The sequence below is a fragment of the Hyperolius riggenbachi genome, chromosome 4, assembly GCF_040937935.1.
Source record: "Hyperolius riggenbachi isolate aHypRig1 chromosome 4, aHypRig1.pri, whole genome shotgun sequence".
Taxonomy (NCBI): domain Eukaryota; kingdom Metazoa; phylum Chordata; class Amphibia; order Anura; family Hyperoliidae; genus Hyperolius; species Hyperolius riggenbachi.
Genome location: NC_090649.1, coordinates 203,940,985 through 203,966,535, shown reverse-complemented (window position 1 = coordinate 203,966,535; position 25,551 = coordinate 203,940,985). Strand labels below are relative to the sequence as shown.

Below are 25,551 nucleotides of genomic sequence, written 5' to 3'. Positions count from 1 at the left end.
ATCGCACCGCACTAGTGGAAACGTAGCCTAACTGTGGCGTAACACGTTGCCCCTACTCAACTGCCCCCTTAGCATAAACACCTTTCTGATACCTAACCCTAACCTTTCCCCAATATTTAACCCTTTCTGATGCCTAACCTTAATCTCCCTCTTACAATAACCCCATCCTGATTAAATCCTCTTCCGCATCTCCTCATAGTCCTAATCTCTTAAAGTGGCTATTAAAACTAAGCTCTGCCTAGCTTATCCCATAATCCAAACCCTTATAAAATGATGCTTAACCCTAATCTCTAACTTTCAAGCAGACCGAAACTCAGAACTTCCTCTCTGCTCTAAAAGATAAACAACTGCATAATAACCTTTACAGAAATAAATTTATTTGTTGCAGCCCACAGACCTCCTGCAATATATCTGCAGTGTGTCTACTTCCTCCTACTTGGAAACAGACATACAGTTAACATCCTGTGTTTACAAATTAGCTGCTCTGCCATCGCTGCCAATATTCCTAGGCTAACACTGCTGAGAGATTAAATTACACTTGTGATAAGTCACAGATGAGGGGGAATTAGACAGGCTATCACTCTAAACACAAACAGGGTGAATTAATCAGTGTTGTCCTTGTGTCCTGTGCATGAGTTCAAGTCTACTTTAAACTAATTCCTCTCTGATGCCGAATCCAAGCACCAGCGGGCTATCTCTAGCAAGCCATGCTCTCTAGCAATCCACTGCATACAAGCTGAATGCTGGCAACCAGATCAATGTATGTATGTAAATAAGGTATAATGTAAAAATCAGATATTTGGCTATATAACTGTACAGACTGTAGATTATCATCCAAAGCTATCACATGAAAAGCTACTGTTCATACGTACAGGGCCGGATTTGTACTTCTTACCGCCCAAGGCCGACTATTGCCAGCCGCCCCAACCGAAACCGTATCCTACCACCTCCCTCCACACACACACACACACAAAAAATTTTGGGCTGCTGGTGTCCACTATTGTGGCTAGTGCCGAGGTCTCCATGGCAACGTGAAGTGAATCAATCACGTCACACGGGGGAACTAGTCAATCAAGTGATCTACAGGTGATAGGCGTGGTGGGAGCCGTCCACCACACACACATTGTCAAAAGTGGCTCACAATTGGACATTGGGTGGGGTCAGCAACACATAAAAGTGAGTCCTGTACCCACTGCTGTCTCCAGGGTAACAGCGCTGACCAATCAATAATTAAGAAATGGGTACTGTGAGAGGCTGCCTTCTGTATTCTGTACTATTTGCTGGTGCTGCCCCTGGTCCTTTCATCCCCCACACCAAGTGCGTGAGACCCGGCCTTCTGTAACTGCCTGGAGCTGCTGCTATGTCATTGGACAAGGTCTGGCTTTTTACTAGTCACACACTGTTCACAAACATTTAATTAACGGACTGCAGCTGCCTGTAGCACTGCACAGGCAGATGCCAGCTGGTACTAATAGTGCAGTTATCCTGACCCCTTTCATTTGTTTGGACACTTGCAAATAATGCCCTGCAAATAATGCCCACTGTCTGCAGGCCGCTCCTTGTTTATCTGGTGCCCTAGGCCATGGCCTATGTGACCTTGCCAGAAATCCGGCCATGCATACGTAGTGTCTGTAACCCATATACAACTGTAATTGACAGATTTTTCTTTTCTGACCAGAACTAAAAAAAGTAACCGGAAAGTTAATAGCTTACTATGTGCAAACTTTCCTATCAGCATTTAAATCAATCAATCAGTCAATCAATTCATTTCTTATGTCCAAATTTAACATCCCTGGAATTGTTATTTGGCATGGCTATTATGATTTTATTTATTTGCCTTTGGGTTGTGCTTTCACTGCCTGTGTGTTGCGTTCCTATAGTCCACAGTACAGTGTTTATTGCTGTGACCAAGCCTGTGTAATACAATGCAGCCCTCTGCTGTCAGCACAAGCCCCTGGTCACTCAGTGGTCCCATCGCCATCACTGTGCAATGCAGGACATTGTTATTTCCCTTTGTCCTCTTTAGTATCAACAGCTGACTATTCCTAGGACAGCTGGTGACAGTGTCCCAGAGGTCTGGTCAGTCCCTAAAATAACCATTCCAAGCATTGCACGAAGGTTTAATCCACTGAACACAGAGGACATGAGATAAAAGCATGGACAGCTTGCTGCTGCTACTTTTCCTGTGCTTTACAGGTAGGGACCTCACCTGAATTGTACCTAGAGAACTTTTTATATCTGTTTGGCCAACTGTGATTAAAAGGGGTGGGCAAAGCTAAGCATGTGATATAATGAATGGACTTATTGGAGGAGGCTCTGAAAAAAGAATATATTTGTGCAACATGGGCCATGATGAGCAATATCAGTTCGCCATGACTCACTTTTTATTAGTTTGAAGGTTTATTACTACTTGTTAGTTATTGGTCAGATGAGTATTGTATGTTTGCTATTGGTCACTGCATTTTGAGAAAAAATTAACAAAGGGCATCCATTCATTAATATCTATTTATTTCAAATTCCTTAATGGTTATTGATGGGTATGGTGGCATAGTGGATAGCACTCTGGCCTTGCAGTGCTATCGTCCCTGGAATCTGGGCCAGGACACTATCTACATGGAGTTTGCATGTTCTCCCATGTTTGTCTGGTTTTCCTTCCACATCCCCCCAAAAAATACAGATAAGTTGATTTGGCTTGCAGCAAAAATTGGCCTTGAGATGACCATACAGGATTCAACCAAAATGTTAGATTTTCCCATTTTCTCAATAAAAGGGATTAATCATATAGAAAAATCGAATTTCATTTTTTCTTAATTGGAGAAATCAATCGAATTTCCTGAATTTTTAATGTTTTGATTTATCAGCCATGGTGGAAAATTCTGGTCAATTGTTATAAAAAAATAAATAATGTATGGTGGATTGTATTGATTTTTCAAACAATACAATCCAATCAAGAAAATAAAAATAATAATTTACAAGATCAAAAAAATTGTATGATGGCCACCATTATCCAACGGCAAGTACATAATACATGTTATGGATTAGATTGTAAGTTCCTCTGAGGGACAGTTAGTGACATAACTATATGTTCTATATATATAGTGCTGCAGAAGATGTCAGTGCTATACAAAGTTAGGGCTTTTAATCTATCTGTAAATACAGTGCTACAATAGGTGAGGCTACTTTCACACTATGCAAGGTGTGTTGCGCATTCTGAAAACCAGAATTGCATCGCAGTGGTATGCAAAAGGCACATCAGGTGTACAATGCGTAATGCAATGCATACAGTAATGCATACAGTCATTCATGCATGCTTATACAGCAACCAATAGCACTTGTGTTCTTTTGATGCACAGCATGCTGCATGCTATTGCAACGAAATCCACTTCGGCACTAATGTGCAAATATGAATGTACCATTACAATATCATGGCATCACGTTGCAATGCGATTATATTGTCTGTTGCCATGCAACTGATGAACTGTGAAAGCAGCCTGTATTTTAGAACCACTGCTAGGATTTCACATCAAATGGTCTTTTGTCACCAAAATCTCTCCATTGGGTGGTAGAGAGAAATACACATTTTTGCTCCATGGGGAAGACTTATATAACTTCTATTATTATTTTTTTTTATTTCTGTCTAGGTCCCAATTTGGTGAGTTCCTCATTCCTCTCCCAGTGATGATTATCACTACAAATGGGGAGCTAGGTGTCTCCAAAATGTTAAGCCAGACAGCTGTAAGCTGCATAGCCTGTAAAAATGGGATCGCAATGCAGCAAAAGGGAAAAGTTGCATTGTGAGTTACAAGTGTGATACAATGCTTACATTGAAGCTTACAGTTCATGAATCGTAAGCCTCACTGCATCTGTAAGCCTGCACCTCATCCAGTACCATACAGCACTCCTCACGATTTCAAACGGATTCCATTGCACTGCTAATACGCCAATATGACCATACCATTACAATATAATTGCATCATGCTAGAATTGCGATTATATTGTCTAATGCCATGTCCCAGTATGAATATAATTAAGGTCAATGTTTGGTGATGATTATCAGCATAATTAGTAAGTTAGGTTAAGTCTCAGCAATGCTAAGCCAGACAGCTGTAAAAACCCGTTTCAGCTAACCCTACCTTATTTTATTACAAAGGGAATAGGATACATTTTGGCTAATGTTCTACTTTAATTTTTTTTTTCTTCTTTTTTTTGTCTTTTCTTTTTTTTTGTCTTCAGCATCCTGGTAGTTTTCTATGTTAAATGCACTGAGAAAAAAAATGAATTGAGAAAGAAAATTGTTGATTCTAGCGGATTGTCATATTAGATAGGGATCATGAAATATGTGCAGCAAATACTGTACAGAAAACATGCAACCTGCTGCCTGCTTACTGTCAATGAACTACAAGTTCCAGCATGCTCACCATGCCAGCTGTATTCAGTCACTTTACTACAGAAAGAAACTGGACCAAAATATTCAGTGGTAAATAGGATGTACTTAAAAGACCTTGGTCCAAATGGGTTTGAAAGTATAAGGGAACGGTTAGAACCGTTTTATTTCTCTGTGGGTACTTGTTGAAGATATTAGGGCTGTGGAGTCGGAGTCGAGAAGTCAGTGGGTTCATAAACTGAGGAGTCAAAGTATTTTTGTACCAACTCCAAAGCCCTAGTAAGAATTAGATAAAGGAGCCGGAGTCGAGGAGTCGGTGCAATTTTGGGTACCTGGACCAAAATTGTACCAACTCCACAGCCCTAGACAATATTTGAGTGTATACTTTCTTTACAGGGAACTGTAGAAGGTTCTCAAGTATTGGTTAATATTTTCTGCTCCTAGTATTACACCTGCTCCAGAAAAAAATGTAACTGAGATAGCAATCCAAATACACAGAAGTCCATGGTAACATTAGTCATGGTTCTAAGCTTGTATAAGCAAAACATTAAGATTTTCAACTGCTTCCTTTTTCTACTACAACTGCTGCTGCTGCTACTATTACTGCACTTAAGGTGTCCTAAGTAGGGCGTAGCAGTGTTAGGAAGTCTTGCCCAAGGACTCCTTACTTAATAGGTACTGGCTTAAGGCTCATACACATCCTCAACAAAAGTCTTTTAAATGCATGGTTGTCAAACAACTTAAAGAAGTTGGACAACTTTTGTCAAGTAAAAGACATGCAAACGACAAGGCGTTATCACTGATAAGAGGCGACCAATGACTGATAAGACGCAGCTCAAGTCAATCCAATAGTTGCATTAACTTGAGCTGTCAACTTATCAGTCGCTGGCCGCCTCTTATCAGTGAAAACGCCTTGTCATTTGCACGTCTTTTACTTGACAAAAGTTGTCCTTCTTCAAGTTGTTTGACAAATTGTGCCTTTAAAAGACTTTTGTTGAGCTTGTGTATGAGCCTTTACTGAATAGGAAGAGCAGAAATTACAAACCTTGTTGTCTATGTTAGAAGCAGTGGCCTTAAAGTGGACCCAAACTAAAAATACAAGATTTCAGAAATAAAATCTATTTTCTAAATTATAATAATAAATAGCAGCCTTTTTTCAGCTGCAGGATGACAAATATAAAATATTTTACATTTATTGGAGAAACCCCTCCCTTCCTTTCATATTGCCAGCAAATAATCCGGCAAACTGGTTGAGTAGATGGTGTCCAGCAAAGGAGGAATTGCTAATGGCTGCCACCTATATAACCCTAGTTATGTAAAGAGGAGGGTGAAAAGCATGCACTGTAATGCTCATAGGCTTGAAGGAGTGTTTATTTATATTTGTATGTGTCAGAGTGGTGCAACTAAATATTTTGAATTAAAAAAAATGTTTGGTTTGGGTCCGCTTTAACCAGTTCTCTATCAAGACACTACCAAATCCATCCAGAACAAACTCACGCCTAATTTGTGTTAACAAGGAAATAAAAGATTACTTTTGCATGACTTATCTGTTGCGGATGACAGGCTGAGGTGACTGTACAATGCTATGAACTCTTCCTTATCCGTGCGTAGTTCGGGGTAAGCCCCGCAGGAGGATTTCTCAGGCCCTGCTGGGCCGATTTGCATAATTTTTTTTTTGCAACACGCAGCTAGCACTTTGCTAGCTGCGTGTGCACTCCGATCGCCGCCGCTCCGCGCCGATTAGCCGCCACTCACCGCACCGCCCCCCCCAGACCCCGTGCGCTGCCTGGCCAATCAGTGCCAGGCAGCGCTGAGGGGTGGATCGGGATTCCCAATGACGACACTACGGCGGTGACATCATCCCGCCCGTCGCCATGGCGACGGGGGAAGCCCTCCAGGACATCCCGTTCTTTGAACGGGATTTCCTGATCAGAGATCGCCGGAGGCGATCGAAGCGGGTGGGGGATGCCGCTGCACAGCGGCTATCATGTAGCGAGCCCTGGGCTTTTTTTTAAATTGAACCTGAACCGAGTAAAATTATTTCAAATAAACGTGTTGTGCTTGCAAATGAATATTACATACTTACCTCGTCGTTAAATCCCCTCATAAGCTCACCATTTTCTTCCAACAATGATCCCTTCCAGTTCAGACAAGATTTTGTCAAAACTGAAATATATCAGTTGCTGTCAATATCAGTTGCTGTCAGTTAAAACTGAAAGGACATCTGATGAGCAAGAAAAAATCCATGTTTCCCTATGACTCAAGCAGGCAAAATTACAGTTTAACAGTGTGCTGTCCAAGAAACTTTTAATGAAATGGGGAAATGGCTATTTTCAAAATGGAGGAGAATTCCATTGATCACGGTGGACAAAGAGGATGCAGAGGAGGAGAATGAGATTGATGAGTAAACTGCAAGTATGACGTGTGTATGTTTATTTTGAGTTTTAGGCTGGTTTCACAGTGGGACGTTACAGGCGCACGTTAGAGCAGCCTGCAACGCAGGCCACCGCACAGTAATGAAAAATCAATGGGGCTGTTCACAGTGCGGACGTTGCGTTACATTGTAACGCTGCGTCACAAGACAACGTACTGCATGCAGTACTTTAGACGCAGCTGAGCCGCGTTAGACTGCTTGCACATGCTCAGTAAGCTTGTGGAGGAGCGGAGAGCGGCCAGGCACATGGCTAATTAATATGCACTGCACGTTGTGACGTGCAGTGTTTACTTCCTGGAGCGGCCGCTCTGTGCGGCGATTGGCCGGCGGGACCACGTGATGCCGCATGCGCACAAGAGTGCGCATCACGGCATCACTGACGCCAGAGTGAGCTGCACAACCCGGCTCACTCTGACGTCCAGATCCAGCACCACCAGGCGTTCCGTTAGGGGGACGTTATGCGACCTTAACGCCCCCTCTAACGCAACGTCCTGGTGTGAAATTAGCCTTAATTTTCAGTTCAGGTTTGCTTTAAACCAGAGGCTTGCTCACTGTTGTACGGTCGTAAGGTAAATCTGTACTATAACACCATAGCAGAGGCCAAAAAGAATCTCATATGAACTTATTTGTCAGTGTTATGTCTGGTTTTTATCCTAGTCGTCCTGTCGCACAATGATGAAGAAAGACTGCTCAATCATCTGATGGACAACTACAACAGTAACTTGCGCCCAGCAGAAAAGGATGATGATATTATAAGCGTCAGTATAAGGATGACGCTTACCAACCTGATCTCTTTGGTATGTCTTTCTATTGTGTTGATACCAACCAATGCTGTGCCATTGGATAAAATATGATGTATATTGTCACTGTTAGAAAACTTGACATTAAGACAGATTTCATAGCGAATAAACCATCAACACATTGAACAAATTTGTTGTGGACTTTAATATAGAAAATACCCTTTGCCTTCTTTCTTTTTATTCACTCACAGATAATACAGTACATCACTTTCAGCAGGCAGCCATTTATGCTTTTTAGAAATTGCCAACGATTCCAAAAGCACTTTGCTGCTGAAAGTGAATGGCCAAGATCCCACAGGAGTGATTGTGATTTGCCGAACTTGCAATCGAATGCAGCATTTTCGGACCAATCTCCAGACAGCGGGTCCTTCTGAGGCAGTGGTCATTTTGCCACGCTATGCACAGTGGCGTAGCTAGGGAGCTGTGGGCCCGATGCAAGTTTTACAGTGCCCCCCCCCCCCCCCCCCCCCAAGCACTCTATATATAACAATTTATACGACGCACCAAAACCTGCCAATGGCAACTACAGTGTCAGAGGTGCAAGAAGGGGATGGGAAACAGTTTGTTAATGATTACCACTATTCAAAGTATCTATAGAAGTGATTATTATGAACACAGGACCAATAGAGAGCTAATACTGTAGTTGAGGGAGGGTCCTTTGGGGCTCCTTTGGCCCAAGGGCCCCTATGCGGTCGATACCTCTGCAACCTCTATTGCTACGCCCCTGGCTATGCAGTAAGGACGCTCTATTGAACGGCGGAGTTTTCCCCTATTAGACTGACTATTGATTTGTATGGGTAACCACAGGTAGCACTTGATTGCTCTTAGGAAGATTCACAGGTGTATACACATTACATTGCAATATGCATTCCACAAGCATGGAATCATAGGTTTTATTTTCATCAATTAAATTCCTCACTGCTTTGTCACTTTATATCACTGATGAGGTCATGTAGCCAAGGTCAGGGCAGGCAGAGATCAGTGTAGTCAAGGTCACAGAGCCAAGGTCAGGGAAGGTGGAGATCAGTGTAGTCGAGGTCACAGAGCCAAGGTCAAGGAAGGTGGAGATCAGCGTAGTCGAGGTCACAGAGCCAAGGTCAGGGAAAGCGAATCATCTACGTAGTCGAGGTCATAGAGCCAAGGTCAGGGAAGGCGGAGATCAGTGTAGTCAAGGTCACAGAGCCAAGGGTCGCAATAGGTAAACTTACAGAAAGGATGCGAGGCGATCTGGCATGGGATACACCGCACCTGGCTTACCCCAAGCTGTCAGGACAAACAGCACTAACAGTGTGGAGAAGAGGCTTCATATAGCGTGGTGTTTGAATTTGCGCAAGAAACACCATGCATGCGGTGTTGCCTGAGCATTGCGTAATGCTGTAGGGCACTGTACATCTTGCCAGGCAAATAAAGCTGCGGACGGTTCCGTGTGTGCACTTACGAGGACGCCATTGGGATCCCAGAAGGTGAGTATAACAGATGGCTTCAATTATCACGACAAGATTTTTCAATTAAGCTGTCAGAGGACTTTGAGCAGTACAGTCCACAAGGCAATACTAGGCAGTTGCCTAGGGCCTGGAGAGAGTCTAGGAGCCTGGTGGATTTTAGCCTCCACCAAATCTTACAAAAAAAAAAAGCCAGGTGACCATCAGCAGTGGAAAAAAATGCTAACATGTCTAGGGTCCCATCAGGGCCGGGCCGAGGCAGAGGCTGAAGAGGCTCCAGCCTCAGGGCGCAGTGTAGGAGGGGGCGCACAACTCACTCAGCTATCATTCCCCTGTTGTGTTTCAAGCAGAGAGAAATAGGAAAAGGGGATACATTGCAGTGACTGCAAGCCAGATAACTAGAGAGTAAGGTGGTGGGGGGCCCCTGGGGCGCCTCTTAGTCTATTAGAATTCAGTGTGATGGCTGGGGTGGGAGGGATGGAGGGGCGCACTTTGGTGTCTCAGCCTTGGGTGCTGGAGGTCCTTGTCCCACCTCTGGGTCCCATTTCGTCTTAATACTTTTCTGCCTGTCGGGGTCACTGTTGTGGAGTTTTCTCACTTTCAGTCCAGACAGTAAGTAACTCTCTTTAGCGGAGCAGAGGCAGCTTTGAACAATACTTGAACAAATAAATAATTACTTTAAGTAGCAGCTCTGAGGACCACAGATCAATCATTTAGCATGAACACTGTGCTGCCTAACATATACTTAAAATGCTTTTTCAACTACTTAATGTATAGTTCACTTGATAATACCATAATAAACCATGTATGATGAATTGCTTTACCAGCTTGCAGAAATGTAATTTGTCCTTTCCTGACACTTGCAGAATGAGAGAGAAGAGGCTTTGACAACCAATGTCTGGGTTGAAATGGTATGTTAAGCAAATACTAGCATTTAATTGTTAATACTGTTTTGTTAGATATAAAGTGATCTAGCCTCTCTAAACAGTGCTAGTAGACTGGCCCACCAGAGGATCAGGTATTTACCCAGTGGGGCCAGTCAAATAAAGTTTTGCAAAGAAGTTGTTGAGTAGGGGTCAGCCTGGACCACTTTCCATGCTGAGATCAGCACTAAGCATGCTGAGGATCAAAATCACAATTACCCGCCTTTTTCATGTCCTTTTTACTACACTGCCATCCTGAATCCTGAAACCAAGCATTACAACCAGCCTTACCTGTACGCTTGCACTGTGGTCATGTGTCGGTTTATACCAGTGTTTCTCAAACCTTTCCTCGTGACCAATGGTGCATGTTTTGCGGGCACCCAAACCTATGCACAGGTGGGGTAATTAGTGTCTCAGCTACATGGAATTCACCTGGCTGAGACACTAATTACCCCACCTGTGCATAGGAAAGGTTGCCTGCAAAACATGCACCGTTGGGGAGTCACGAGGAAAGGTTTGAGAAACACTGGTTTATACTGATAGTGATCAAAGTAGGAATCTGGAAATCAGAGCTTGAGACCATAGTGTGAATGATGAAGAGGAGTGGGCTCAGAATTGGAGCAGCCAAGCATGCAACCCCAGAATGCATTTGCTGAGATCCTCTGGAGGAAGGTCCAGTGCACAGAAGTAAAACTATAGCGGGAAACTTATAATAAGGCATTGAAATGCAAGCATTTTATGGAGGCACAAAAATGTAGTGCAGCACTAATGGGATCACCAACCCCGGCGCACATGCACACACACACACGCACACACACACACACACGCACGCACGCACACACACGCACACACACCTTGATCAATGATTCTGCAGCTGGATACCAGAGGTGCCTTTAGTTATAGCAGCACCTCCCATTACAACCTGTTTTGTGTGAACTGGCTGAGGAAGTTTGTAATACCACCACCAAGCCAAAACTGTTAAAAACTCTTAAAAGTAACTACTTTTAGACACAGCTAACATTTTTACTATGTACATTTTTAGATGAACTAGACATGACTGCCATTTCGATCATTTGTTGTTGATTATTCACAGTTTTTGTTTGCCAATGCCTTATGCCATGTGTGCATACCACACTATCAGCCATGCCAAAGCCAGCTACTTACACTTTAGATGTTCGGTTGTGCTGCATTGATTGCTGGCCAACAAAAGTAATATCACTCATGGCATTATAAGGGCCACCTGAAGCGACGCACACATGGTTGGATAAGGTTCAGGAAACTGATATGCTTTATGATTACTCAGCTGAAAGACTCTGTCAGCAATGTATTATTATTAGATTTGGTTCATGTATCCCTCACACGATTACTTTGGTTGACGTGACCGATAAAAAAATGGATTGTTTCACAGTACTATTTGTAATTGATTTAAACAACAGTAGACCCTTTTTAATGTAAAGAGTGACCTGAAGTCCTTTCTCAGGCTACATGCATAATAACGTGACCTTCTTGTCATCACATCTGAATGCAGGACACAAAAAGTCAAATCACTGTCATGGTTACATTGGTTACCATGTGAAGGAAGAAACTGGGCTTTGTAAAAAGAAATGTACTGAGTTCAGCTTCCCCAATACAAGGAAAGAATCATGATACATGGATTGTCCAGATCACCATATCACACCCAGTCTACAAGCAGGGAGAAAATATCATTATGTTTCTTACACCTAATAAGGAAGGATTACAGTTAGCACATTTTTTGTCGAAATTCACTCTATTTACATTAGACAGATACTCTGATGTTTCTGAATGGAATGCACATTGTCATTTAGAGCTAGGGACCATGAATAACTAGACAAGACAAATAACATTTATATCACGATTTTCTCCTGGCGACAGTGTCGGACTGGGAGGTGGTAAAGCTGAGGAAATCCACTTGCTGCCCAAGCAGCAGTAATCATGTGTTGCTGCTCACAGTGCAGACTTGCTACAGGTTTCTATTGGAAGTTATAACACATGGTTTCTGCTGCTTGGTCAGCAGGTGGATTTCCTCAGCTTTTTCACCTCCCAGTCTGACACTGCCTGGCGAATTCAAAGCAACAGAGCTGCAGCCACTAGGATGTGCTCTATAGGCAGCAGCAGTGTTAGGGAGTCTTGCCCACGGTCTCCTACTGAATATGTTCTGGCTTAATGAACAGGAAGACCACCTAATGCCAATTGGCAGCTGCAGAGTGGCTCCCCCAGAACTGCCTAACGCCGATTGGCATCAAGTCCTGGGGGCGGAGATTAGCTAGTTTCTGTACTCTGAAAAGCATAAAAAGAGCATGATGTAAATTGTAATAGTAAATGTGATTTTCTACATTGCATATGCAGTGCTGTTTTACACAAAATATATTTAATTTATTGGAATTAATAATAACTTGCTCTACTTATTTTTTTTTATTTTTTTTGTGTTTTGTTTTTTTTTAGCAATGGAGAGACTATCGTCTGAGTTGGGACCCAACACAATATGGTGGAATAGAAGTCACACGTATCCCTTCCACTATGGTGTGGCTACCAGACGTCGGCCTAGAAAACAAGTTAGTAATGATCAAGACAACAGTTGTTCATGAATTAAAGTGAATAGGCTTATGTTGGCCACATTTGAGGCAATCTTTTCAAACAATCTTTGAGCAATATTGCCAAGAACTGTGTACGTGGATCATCAAGCAGATTGAATATGATCTGAACTAGTTCCTTAAAGCAAACCTGTGCAATGTTTAACACTGTGTTCATTAAAGGTATAGCTGCATTCTTTGTGGCCTTACCATCCTCCTGTGTTTGTTTTCAAAAACTAGTCTGTAGGGAGTTGTTCCACATCTTTGCATGTTTAGTATTTCCTGAAACAAGAGGAATGTAGTCATGCACCACTTACCCATCTGACCACTTATCAGCCTGTGTACTGGAGCAGAGACTGGCTTACAGACATGTATGAATGGAAAGCAGACATGGTCACACGTATTTATTTATTGTATTTATAAAGTGCCAACATATTATGCAGCTCTGACACTTCACAAAGTCCCATCCTCAGCACTCACTAGACTTAGAACAAGTTTCTTGAAATCAGACTGGTGAGCAGAGGCAGGTGTGGTTTTATGCTCATGTGTTTCCCAGGGCCAGACCGAGGCAAAGGCGAGAGAGGCTCCAGCCTCAGGGCGCAGTGTAGGAGGGGGCGCACCCCTCACTCAATCATTCTCCTATTGTTTTTGAAGCAGAGAGAAATAAGAAAAGAGGATACATGACAGTGACTGCAAGCCAGATAACTAGAGATTAAGGTGTTGGGGGCCTTGGGGCACCTCTTAGTCTAATAGCAATCAGTGTGTGACAGCTGGGGTGGGAGGGATAGAGGGCGCACTTTGGTCTCTCAGCCTTGGGTGCTGGAGGACCTTGTCCCGTATCTGGTGTTTCCATCCACATGATTACAACTAGAGTTGGGCCGAACGGTTCGCCTGCGAACGGTTCCATGCGAACTTCCGTGGTTCGCGTTCGCGTCCCGCAGGCGAAGTTTTTCGGAAGTTCGGTTCGCCCCATAATGCACATGGAGGGTCAACTTTGACCCTCTACATCACAGTCAGCAGGCCCAGTGTAGCCAATTAGGCTACACTAGCCCCTGGAGCCCCACCCCCCTTATATAAGGCAGGCAGCGGCGGCCATTACGGTCACTCGTGTGCCTGCATTAGTGAGAGTAGGGCGAGCTGCTGCAGACTGTCTCTCATAGGGAAAGATTAGTTAGGCTTAGCTTGTTCCTGGCTGCATACCTGTTCTGTGAACCCACCACTGCATACCTGTCTGGTGCGTGTACATGACTGCCTAATTTTTCTGGCTGCACTGCGGGCAGCTGCAACAACAAAAGAAAACGCATGTACATGCGCCCAATACCCTTCGTGATCATTACCTTGCCGTGGTGAAGGGGCTTGCGTATCACAATGAAGCAATGACCGGCGCCTAGATGAGTGTCTCGGGGGGCACACAAAAGATAATAAGGTCGTTGCTTCATTGTGGTCAGACCAAATTTGATCAGCTGGACAGTCACTGTTCTGTCATTCAGCTACATCAGCCAGGCAACCATATGGGCTGTAAAGCCACCAAAACCTGCACTCTCGCCATGGTGCGCACCAGTCCAGCATGGCCGTCACTACACAAACAGCTGTTTGCGGTGCGTTACACGGTGAGTTTGGTGTGTCAGTGTGAAGCAGTACCTTAATTACACTACCTGATTGATGTATACACATGCAAGATGTTTTAAAGCACTTTAGGCCTGTCATTTAGCATTCAATGTGATTTCTGCCCTTAAAACGCTGCTTTGCGTCAAATCCAGATTTTTCCCGGGGACTTTTGGCGTGTATCCCACTCCGCCATGCCCCCCTCCAGGTGTTAGACCCCTTGAAACATCTTTTCCATCACTTTTGTGGCCAGCATAATTTTTTTTTCAAAGTTCGCATCCCCATTGAAGTCTATTGCGGTTCGCAAACTTTAACGCGAACCGAACGTTCCGCGAAAGTTCGCGAACCCGGTTCGCGAACCTAAAATCGGAGGTTCGGCCCAACTCTAATTACAACAAGCCTCTTCCAGTGTACAGTCTGGTGTTTGGTCAAGTGAGCAGGGTGGGGGCATGGTTGTGGTAACTTCTGTGGTTGTAATTATTGATAAAGCCCAAACATATTCTATGGCATTTTACAAAGTAAGAAACAAACATGGGGTACATAAAGTATTTGGTGGAGAAAACAAGAGGTGGGGTATTATACAATATTCATACCTAGAGACCGTGTGGTTTTAGGTTATCGAGTAGGAGTACAACTTGGCCAGAGGTCAAAGGGGGAATGGCGTAGAGTGTATGCTTGTTGGAAAAAGTGAGTTTTGAGGGAACGTTTAAAGATATCAAAGACTGGATGAAGTGATGGATGTGTTGTGGAAGAAGATTTCAGAGGAGGGGTTAAGCATGTGAGAAATCTTGTATAGGTGAATGCAAGGAGGTAATTCTAAAGGAAGACAAAATAATGTAATGAGCAGATCTGAGATTGTGGTTGGGTTGGTATCTGGAAACTAGTGAAAAGATGTACAGGGTAGAGAGATTGTGAAGAGCTTTGTAGGTTAAGGTTAAGATGTGAACTGATCCTCTGGTTAATTGGTAGCCAATGAAGAGTTTTATAAAGAGGATCAGCAGAGGAAGAGCAAGAAGAAAGATGAATGAGTCGAGCATCTTAGTTCAGTACAGATTTGATTGGGGCAAGTCTGTTAGTTGGTAGTCCACAAAGCAGTATATTACAATAGTCCAGGCGAGATATTATGAGAGCATGTACTAACATTTTAGTTGTGTCTTGAGTGAGAAACGGATGGATGTGAGATATGGTTTTGAGTTGGAGATGACAGGAGCTGGTTAGGGAGTAAATGTGAGGAATAAAAGAAAGAGAGAAGAGTTAAACATTACCCCTAAGCACCGTGCTTTGGGAACTGAAGTTATAAGGGTGTTATTATTAACATTTATTGTTATCTCAGGCAGAGAGGTGGACAGAGATGGTGGAATAGCAGTCAAGCAGTCAGGAACACCTATGAGGAGCGAGTTATGGTCTGGGACCGAGAGGTACGGTTGTACTCCTTAGCAACCTGTTCCAGTTCCATAAGGACTCATTTTTCCAAAATAAGTTCTGATGAAAGTACAGAGAGGCTACAGAGAATGTAAATCACAATCCAACAATGATCTGAACTGTGCCAGGCATGCACTTGTACTGTCCTAGTCCTAAATAAAAACAAAATGCAATCCCTCATATTAACTAACAGAGGCAGGCAGACAAAACGGTTTGCTTTCTTTCTGCTCATTCCTAATGTTCTGTTAGAAATATTACCAGTGTTCAGGAGATCTTTCTAGGTAGGATAAATTATGCCAAACGCAAACTGAATTTGGCTGTGAACAATTTAAAGCATGCAACAGGAATCCAAAACAACATTTCCACAGTAAAGGAATCTCTTGTGTGAAGAAAGAATGTGCCCAACATTCCAGCCCTATGTGAGACATGCTGGTCTCCCAAGCACAGAAATATCAGCATAGTAACACATTGATCAATGGCTTTGATCTATTTGGCAATACCTTTTACCTCTGCATGGCATTTTTGAAAATTTTTGCCAAATGATTTTAGATTTTGACATGACTTTATCACATCTGGCTATCGTTATTTATCCAAATCCTCTCTATGTCATCATATGACAACGATTTCACTTTACACAGTGAATGTTGCTATCTGATACTGTACCTTGCTTGCATCCTGTTTGCATATTTGTTTTATATAATACTCTTTGTTTTTGCATATTTGATATCTATTTCCTCATTTGTTTATTCATAGAACAAAGATGTGCACATTATCATTTCTTTGTTATATTTGTTTCAATGCCTGTTGGTTCAAGCTTTAGGCTAATTTCACACCAGGACGTTGCGTTAGAGGGGGCGTTAAGGTCGCATAACTTCCCCCTAACGTAACGCCTGGTGGTGCTGGATCTGGACGTCAGAGTGAGCCGCGTTGTGCAGCTCACTCTGGCGTCAGTGATGCCGTGATGCGTACTCTTGTGCGCATGCGGCATCACGTGGTCCCGCCGGCCAATCGCCGCACAGAGCGGCCGCTCCAGAAAGTAAACACTGCACGTCACAACGTGCAGTGCATATTAATTAGCCATGTGCCTGGCCGCTCTCCGCTCCTCCACAAGATTACTGAGCATGTGCAAGCAGTCTAACGCGGCTCAGCCGCGTCTAAAGTACTGCATGCAGTACGTTGTCTTGTGACGCAGCGTTACAATGTAACGCAACGTGGGCACTGTGAACAGCCCCATTGATTTTTCATTACTGTGCGGTGAGCTGCGTTACAGGCTGCTCTAACGTGCGCCTGTAACGTCCCACTGTGAAACCAGCCTAATGGTGCAGCATCCAGATTCTTGATATATTGTGAATTTATCAGTGTTGCAAAGGCGTGTGCTACAATAATCTTGATTTTCTTGATGTATATCTCCTCCACTTGACTGCTGTGGCTAGCTTTGTTGATTCATTTGTTCTCCAATGTATCTATTGCCTTTACCATGTTCTTGATTTGCCGCTAAATCTCCTCTTTATTGTGCTTCCAAATAATAAAAACATTATTTGTTTAAAAAAAAAGTGGAAAACAGAGTGAGCCAGTAGAGAAATGTAAACTAGTGATTGCCAAAGTCTGGCAATCATACATTTACTAAGAAGAACATGGACAATCCATATAAGGGTTGTTACACTGCCAGCAATACCTGCAGTTCTCACCTGCTTTTTTAAATACATGCAGGGACATACCGTAGTTAATATTATTATTATTATTTGCCAGACATTCTTGTAAAAAATATTGTTAAAAATATAAAACCCCCCATGCAGCGTTATCTTTTCATAAAAAAATGCCTTTACCCCCAAGCCTTATCAACCCTTTGTCCTCCATGCAGGTAGGCTTTCCCCTTGAAATTCAGAGATCCCAGGCACGAGGCTCTGCCCCTGCAGCAATACCAGACTCCAGATGAATACCAGCTGTACAAACCACCCTTGTCCACATGCTAAGGGGAGTGGGTTCACTCCTTCCTCTAATTCTAAGGAGAAGGGCCTATTCGAAATCTAGACCGCAGATATCTGCTCCCTCCCACATAAAATAATAAAGTTAGTCACCATAATTAGTTCAAAAGTAAAAACATTCAGTCCAAAAAAATAAACACCCATATTTTATTAACTAACTACAAAATATTAAAACTAAATATTACACAATATTAAAACTAATTTAATAAAATAAATTAAATAAGTAGTCTCCCGTTCTTCATTGGTACTTTTTAGTATTTTTCTCACTTCAGTTTATTACCAACAGGGAAGCACGGCAGGAAATTCCTGCCTCGGAGATAAGCAGTTGGGCACATTTTTTGGCTGATTACGTATCTCCCTGCAATGGGAACTCTCATACCCAATAATCCTCTCCATAGTACAATACACATTACTCAGGCAAGCCAAGAGTACATATCTGTACACAAATCCCCAGCCAGACAATTGTCCAATATCTGTGCACAGCTTTAGGATGACTGGCCTGCTTCATATTTTGGGAAATGTATCCCTAATTATCAATACAGCTGTAAAATATTAATTAATGTAAACAATAATCTTGAAATTATTTGTAATATGCAGAATGCAATTTTAGGGTATATTTTTACTTTGGCAGAGTCTCCCTTGTATTGCCTTGTTCATGCATATCAGTTTTAATGCCAAATGATAAATGAGGTTAATGCACTATATGAAATGTAAAGCTTTTGTATTTCCTTTATTTGACAGTGTGGATGGTACCTTTAATATCGCCTTGTACACCAACACTTTAGTGTCTTCTGATGGCTCTGTGTACTGGCTGCCTCCTGCCATCTATAAAAGCAGTTGCCCCGTGGTGGTCACATATTTTCCCTTCGACTGGCAAAACTGCTCCATGGTGTTCCAGTAAGTAAAGCCACATATAAACAGATGGATTTTTTTGTTTTTTCTTTTTTGAAAGGACAATAACTATTGCAAGATAAACTTTTAAACAGTCTGATCAGGTAAAAGATTTGTAAGGCTCTGATTTGCTGGCCGTGATCTGTTCCCAGAGTAAGGTAAAGCAGGACGTGTTCACAACAAATCAAAGCCTTACTATATACTATCAGGTGAGCTCACATTCTAATCCCTACCATAGACTATTGTAGTCTAGGGACAATTAACTTATCAGTATGTTTTATGGATTTGAGAGGAAACTGGAGTGCCCGGTGAAAACCCACGCAGACACAAAAAGACATACGACACTGTGCTGCCCATACAGATTGTAAAAAATAAAATATATATTTATAAGTGAGTTTGAAGTGACTGTATCTGTTTGGATGACTGTTGTTAGCTACTCAGAGAGTGATATCTGAATGGCTTAGCACTCTTGATTTGCGATGCTATCTACACAAAGTTTGTGTGTTCTCAATGTGTTGCATTGGGTTAGTCTGGGCACTCTAGTTTTCTTCCACATCCCAAAATACATTGATAATTTGGTCCTCCTCATATCTCCCTCCAAAATTGACATTGAACTACGGTAGAGACATTTTTCTAGGGCTATAGTAGAGATTAGATTATGAGCATCTTGAGGGACAGTTAGTGAAATTAATTTTTGGTTGTACTCAGTAAAGCACTATATAATTACCTAATAATAATAATGATATTCTGAAAAGCACTGTATAATGTGGCAGCTCTATGCGTAGAATAAAATAAGTATCTGTAAGGAGTTCATATTGTACCGGAAAAAGAGGTGAAGTTGATATGAAATAAGATTTCCTATATTATTTTTCATTTTCTGTCCTGTAAGATTTGTTGATGAATTTTTTCTCTTTATCAGGTCACAGACATACAGTGCCAATGAGATAGAGCTACTCTTGACAGTAGAGGAAGGAGTTACAATTGAGTGGATTATAATAGACCCTGAAGCATTCACGGGTAACAACGCAAACTACTAATTTTTAAACCTGTATGCAGGATGGGTTTATAAGTTTAGTTTAAATATGAAAATAAATGCAAGGTACTTGTTTTCATCCAATCATGACTGATTGTGTTGACCAACCAGTGACAGCATTCACTTTCAAGGTGCCTCTCCTTCTGAAAGCTATCAATGTATGAATTTGCTTCCAATGTTCTGAATAACTCCCAGATGGGGACTTTGTGGTTCAAATATCCATTCAACCTTGAATGGCCCATTGAAATCCAAGCTGCAATCTATACTTTGCCAATCTGAATGTACCGTACATATGCTATGGGTGGCAGTTTGAGTGTGCTTGCATGTTATGGTGTGTGTGTGTGTGGGGGGGGGGGGGGAGTTACATCTGTAAGTGGCATTAGTGTTTCAGCTACTCTGTACCCAAACCCTGGATATTGGCAAAGGGATTCAGTAACCAAGTAGTGGAGGAAGCATGGGCGTCAGTAACTACTGTAAGTGTCCAAGGTTTAGCTATTATCTAGCCGAACCCAACATCAGCTATGGCATAGTTGGCAGGGCTGGTGTGAAGCGTAGTAAGGAGGAGTTAGTATTAGGCATGCATTGCAGAGGGTTAGTGTGAGAGATAAGTTAGGGAAGGTGACAGTAGAATACGCCTTTATCATATCTTTCCTGCTTCTGTATCTGGCACTCTATGGAACACCCATTCAGTGTGCAATAAACTCATACACATACATCATCTCCAACACCTTTCCTATTTCTATATTTTCCTAGGACATGGTTGACATCCTCTGACATGGTCTCTCCTGGTGCACTCTCATACAAATGTTTGCAACAAGGTGGTGCAGTTGAGATACTCCTGTCAGAGCACAAGGATGTGTACCCATAAACATACAGACCCTGACCACTTTTCAATTCCTAAAAACTCAACAAGGACAAAAAAATATACGGTATATATTTTTTTTGCATTCTGAATCTACAGCCCTTCCTAAAAAATAAGTCAATATTACGACACAACAATGACCTAATCTTACAATCGCTGTTAAGAAGTAACTTTTGATTAAGTTATTTCTACCCACACATTAATAAACTCACTAACTCCTGTTAATTTCAGCTAAAAATATGTCCCATATTTGCATACAGAACTCTAATAAAATGCTAGTTATGCTCTCATCATATTCTATTTAGACAACTGTATACTACTCTGCTGTGTGGTCTTCCTGTAAACTAATAGGCACAATACCAATCCATCCTAAATTCTGGCCATTCACCTTTCTTCTCACTGCGCCAACGCTGCTTCCCTAATCTTCTCAATGGTTTCCACAATCCAGTTCAAGCTTTTACAGCTAGCCTATAAATCTCTTTATAATGCAGCTCCTATATACATTGCTAAAGTAATACCCAAATACCATCCAAAATGTAAACTGCACTCTGGAGATGAACAACTTGTCTTTTCTGCTTCTGCACCAAATGCACAGTTTTCGTGGCACGTCTGTGCCACTAAAATTGTAAAGTGCCTTTTGTATGCTGATGCTATATAAATAGTAAAATGTATTAATATTCTTTCATAGAGAATGGGGAATGGCAAATAAAACACATGCCAGCCAAGAAGGTCATAGATCCACGACTTACTCCAGATAATATCAACTATCAATCAATTGTCTTCTATCTTACCATTCAGCGGAAGCCGCTCTTCTATATCATCAACATCATTGTTCCTTGTGTGCTCATCTCATTTGTCAGCGTCCTGGTATATTTCCTGCCTGCCAAAGGTATTTATCATAAAGCATTATGTGGTCTAGTAAACTTGGACTATGGTGTAATGCAGCCTACTTGCCCAGAGCAGCCTGGGAGACCATGCAGTGTTTCTGCTTACGTCACAGAGGGAGATATAAAGTGGGATGAAATTCAAAATTAAATTCCTGCTCTAAAACATTAAACAGTAAAAAAAAAGAAACGTTTTAACGATTCGTTTTATGCTGTATTTAATGCTTTAGATCAGAGATCAAATGTGAATTTCATCCAACTTTAAGAATATAAATCATGGTGAGCTAAAATTTTACAATGCAAAACAACTAAATAATTATAAACCGATATTGTAAAAACATAAGCAATTTAATACAGTCAGTAAGTTATATACAGTAATGTTTCTCTTTAATGTATGATAGAAATACTAAAGAAAGACCTACCTGTATCCCAAACAATAAATATCAAACATGGCTAGACAGGTTACATAACAAATAGCCAACTGTCAATCTGCAACATCTCTAGTTTGAAAAGAAAAGTGTGGTTAAAGGAAAATCTTAAAATTTAAAATATATGTAAACACATACAATTAAGAAGTACGTTTCTTCCAGAGTAAAATGAGCCATAAATTACTTTTCTCCTATGTTGCTGTCATTTACAGTAGGTAGTAGAAATCTGACAGAACCGACAAGTTTTGGACTAGCCCATCTCCTCATGGGGGGTAGGAGGTTTCACAGGGATTTCTTTATTTTCAAAATGCACTTAGTGAATGGCAGTTGCTCCGTCCAACTACCAAAAAAGTGTATGGTGAGCAGGTAGGCTGGCCAGCATCTTTGTATAAATCTTTTTCAGGGAGTGGCTTTATAAAGAATAAAGGCCATGCTAAATACTTTATGGAGAGATGGACTATCCCAAAACTTTTCAGTAATGTCAGATTTCTACTACCTACTGCAAGTGACATCAACATAGAAGAGAAGTAATTTATGGCTCATTTTACTCAGGAAGAAACATACTTCTTATTTGTATGTGTTTTAAATTTTAAGATTTTCGCAACCGTTCCTCCTTAAGGATAAATCACCTGTAAATCAAGTGAGACTGACATATTTAGTTCAGTGAACTGCTACTTAGGGAGGGTGATTTACAAGCACCTTCTGACTAAAAAAAAGGCAGTATGCATGCTTAATAAAAATCAGTACATGCATGGCTCATGGCTAGTGATGGCTAGTGGCTCATGGCTAGTGGCTCATGGCTAGTGATGGCTAGTGGCTCATGGCTAGTGATGGCTCGTGGCTCATGGCTAGTGATGGCTAGTGGCTCATGGCTAGTGATGGCTAGTGGCTCATGGCTAGTGATGGCTAGTGGCTCATGGCTAGTGATGGCTAGTGGCTCATGTCTAGTGATGGCTAGTGGCTCATGGCTAGTGATGGCTCATGGCTCATGGCTAGTGATGGCTAGTGGCTCATGGCTAGTGATGGCTAGTGGCTCATGGCTAGTGATGGCTAGTGGCTCATGGCTAGTGGCTCATGGCTAGTGATGGCTAGTGGCTCATGGCTAGTGATGGCTAGTGGCTCATGGCTAGTGATGGCTAGTGGCTCATGGCTAGTGATGGCTAGTGGCTCATGGCTAGTGATGGCTAGTGATGAATCTGCTTCAGCCATACATTTACAGTGTGTAAGGATAGAATCAAAAGAGTTCCTGTAATTTTTTTGTTCACTTTTGTAATTATTGAAAAATTCCCAACCTACTCATTGAGGGGTTATAACAGTGAGAAGTTTAAATAAGTGTCTGCAAGTGTCAGCACTGGTTGATCAGTGGAAAGTCAGATTCCTTTAGTTTAGTCTTTTTACTAGATGTAATTTTTAAGTTTTCTTAATAAAGTATAGCTCCTTTTGAATAAATAATTTTTTACATATTATAAATTTTGGTTTAGAATTAAAATGTATCCAGGGGGTAACATGGCAAAGAAATATGATAATATCTCACTGAAGCACTACAGTATGTTTCTTATCCTCAAAACTGTGCCAGCAATCCATGTGCCATTGTGACACAAGAACTGATAAAAATGCAAAAAAGATCAAGATCATCAAGCATAGGAATTACCTATATATATTCATTATTAAGCATTCTGAATTAAGTGTGTTTCCACTGTTTCCAGCTGGAGGGCAGAAATGTACAGTGTCCATCAACATCCTTTTGGCTCAGACTGTCTTTCTTTTTCTTATTGCCAAGAAGATTCCAGAGACATCTACTGCCGTTCCTCTCATTGTAAAGTGAGTCTAATCCTGCCTGCATGGTACCCATAAAGAAACGTAACCATTTGTGTAGATATGGGGAAGAGATAAAGACAAGGGGAATGGTGGAGAGAACAAGCTGATAAAGTATACCGTATAAGGCAACACAGATGTTTTAGTTTCTTGGGTGGAAACTACTTATGCTATTTTGCAGTCAAGAATGTTGGGTAACTGCAAAGTGCTTTGAGGAAAATGTATTTGTGCCCCCCCCCCCCCCCAGTGTAATGGTGCAATACAAGTTGCTCTTTCCAGGTAAGCCTACTAGCTTGTTTCTTTATATTCTTTAATTGCTGTCTGGATCGACCTTTTGGATTGCCTCTTGACTGTTTTGAGTTTGCCTTTTGTAGCCTTTTGAACCTCGATAATGTCTCTTCCTGCTGCCACAGAAATTCCTGGTGGCGTAAAATATTATTGCCCCTACGAGTTGTAGCAACTTGGAGGGAGAAGTAATTCGGGGTCCACCAATTGACAGAACCCTGAATTACCCATGCGTGGGCCACAGACTATAGCATGCTGTTATAACCGTGCCAAACTCAGGGGCTACTTGGATGGGGCTGTGCACCAAGAAGAGGCATCCCACACATCCACTACCACTGCTAGGAGCCAGGAGAGATAAAGTGACAAGTTCAGGGCAGCATGCAGCACTGGAGAGCACATGTACAAAACAGACATCTAAGGGGAGGGGCGTTTCTCAAAAATGTATACATACCTGGGGCTTCCTCCAGCCCTCTTCAGGCTGATGGGTATCTCGTCGTCATGGCTGGCCTTTGACCTGAGCGACCGGAGCAGTCGCTCAGGGTGCCGGCTTTCCAGGGGGCGGCGGCGCACGTGATGCACCTTCAACTGGCCCTGGCCACATATCTACCTGCGGGCTCCGGGTCCATCTGTGGCTGCTGCAAGTGGTAGCTCCCTCCCCTGGTGCCGCTGGGGGTGATGGGAACGTAGACTCCAGGAACCTGCTGCAGCCTCTTGCTGAGTCTGTGTGAGCCGTGTGGGCCAGTAGCGCCGCCCCTCGCTCACAGGTGATGTCTGCACTGCTCAATAATCAGAGAGAGACCTGCTTGTCACTCCTGACTCCTGGCCACCTTCTGTCCCCAGCTACAAGCAGAAAGTAAGGTTCCTCAACTGCCTTCCGGTTGGGGAAGGGGTGGAGAATATACGCTAAATGGGGATCTGCTTGTGTACTATACACTATTTATCTGCCTAGCTATATACACTAAAAAGGGATCTGTTTATATGTACTAAAAGGGAGGGATCTGCCTATGTACACTAAAGGGGCGATCTGCCTATATATACTAAGGGGGGATCTGCCTATATACACTTAAAAGGGGGGGGAATCTGCCTATATACACTAAAGGGGATCTTGCACATGGGCGTGTGTGTGCGCACGCGAAGTGGATGAATGGGGGGGGGGGGCACCAAAAATCTGGTTACGCTAAGGGCGCTATGAAACCTAAGGCCGGCCCTGCTCGCCGTGTTTCCAGGTCACCTGGGTCCTCCGCTAGGCGACCCAGTAATTCCGCCAGTCAGTGCCAGTTGTAACAGGTGCAGTCTGGCCGTGTGTGCTCCCTTGTCGCAGAACCCTCCCAGCGATGGGAGCACTATTGGCCGGGCCGTGCATGCACAGTACACCTGGACTGCCGGGAGTATCGGGCCGCCTAGTGGAGTATCCAGACAGCTTGGGAAGATGGCAAGGGAAAAAAAATTGTTCTAAAATTATATCTTGCAAGGTAATGTAATTCTTACTCATGTTGTTAAAATCTTTATATTACAGAAAATGATGCTAATGTACCTTATTCCACTAAAACGACTTGTCTTTTCCTTCATCCCAGGTATTTGACATTTCTTATAGTGGTCACTATCACAATTACAGTGAATGCAGTGATAGTTTTAAATGTTTCTCTACGAACTCCAAACACTCACAGCATGTCTAGCTCTGTCCGAGAGGTAAGTAACAAAGTATATTATAATAAAAGTTGCATGGTAAAACATCAGCGTACAGCATGTCTGGTTCCCAATGCCTGT

General features: G+C 42.4%; 1 protein-coding gene across 2 annotated transcripts in view; it reads left to right on the top strand.

The window, feature by feature from the left end:
• Window positions 1-701: 701 nt before the first annotated feature.
• The window catches only part of CHRNG (cholinergic receptor nicotinic gamma subunit), a 44,947-nt gene continuing 20,097 nt past the window's right edge, over window positions 702-25,551 (top strand). Inside the window, exons 1-9 of one of the 2 annotated variants that reach the window (XM_068281271.1) lie at window positions 702-760; window positions 7,476-7,615; window positions 9,927-9,971; window positions 12,447-12,556; window positions 18,328-18,483; window positions 19,397-19,494; window positions 21,061-21,261; window positions 23,391-23,505; window positions 25,359-25,473. In XM_068281271.1, coding sequence (XP_068137372.1) covers window positions 7,520-7,615; window positions 9,927-9,971; window positions 12,447-12,556; window positions 18,328-18,483; window positions 19,397-19,494; window positions 21,061-21,261; window positions 23,391-23,505; window positions 25,359-25,473 — 936 coding nt within the window. In that variant the 5' untranslated portion in view covers window positions 702-760; window positions 7,476-7,519. Of the gene's footprint in view, window positions 761-2,075; window positions 2,197-7,475; window positions 7,616-9,926; window positions 9,972-12,446; window positions 12,557-18,327; window positions 18,484-19,396; window positions 19,495-21,060; window positions 21,262-23,390; window positions 23,506-25,358; window positions 25,474-25,551 lie in introns of those variants that run through there. The other variant, XM_068281269.1, reaches the window with a different exon arrangement.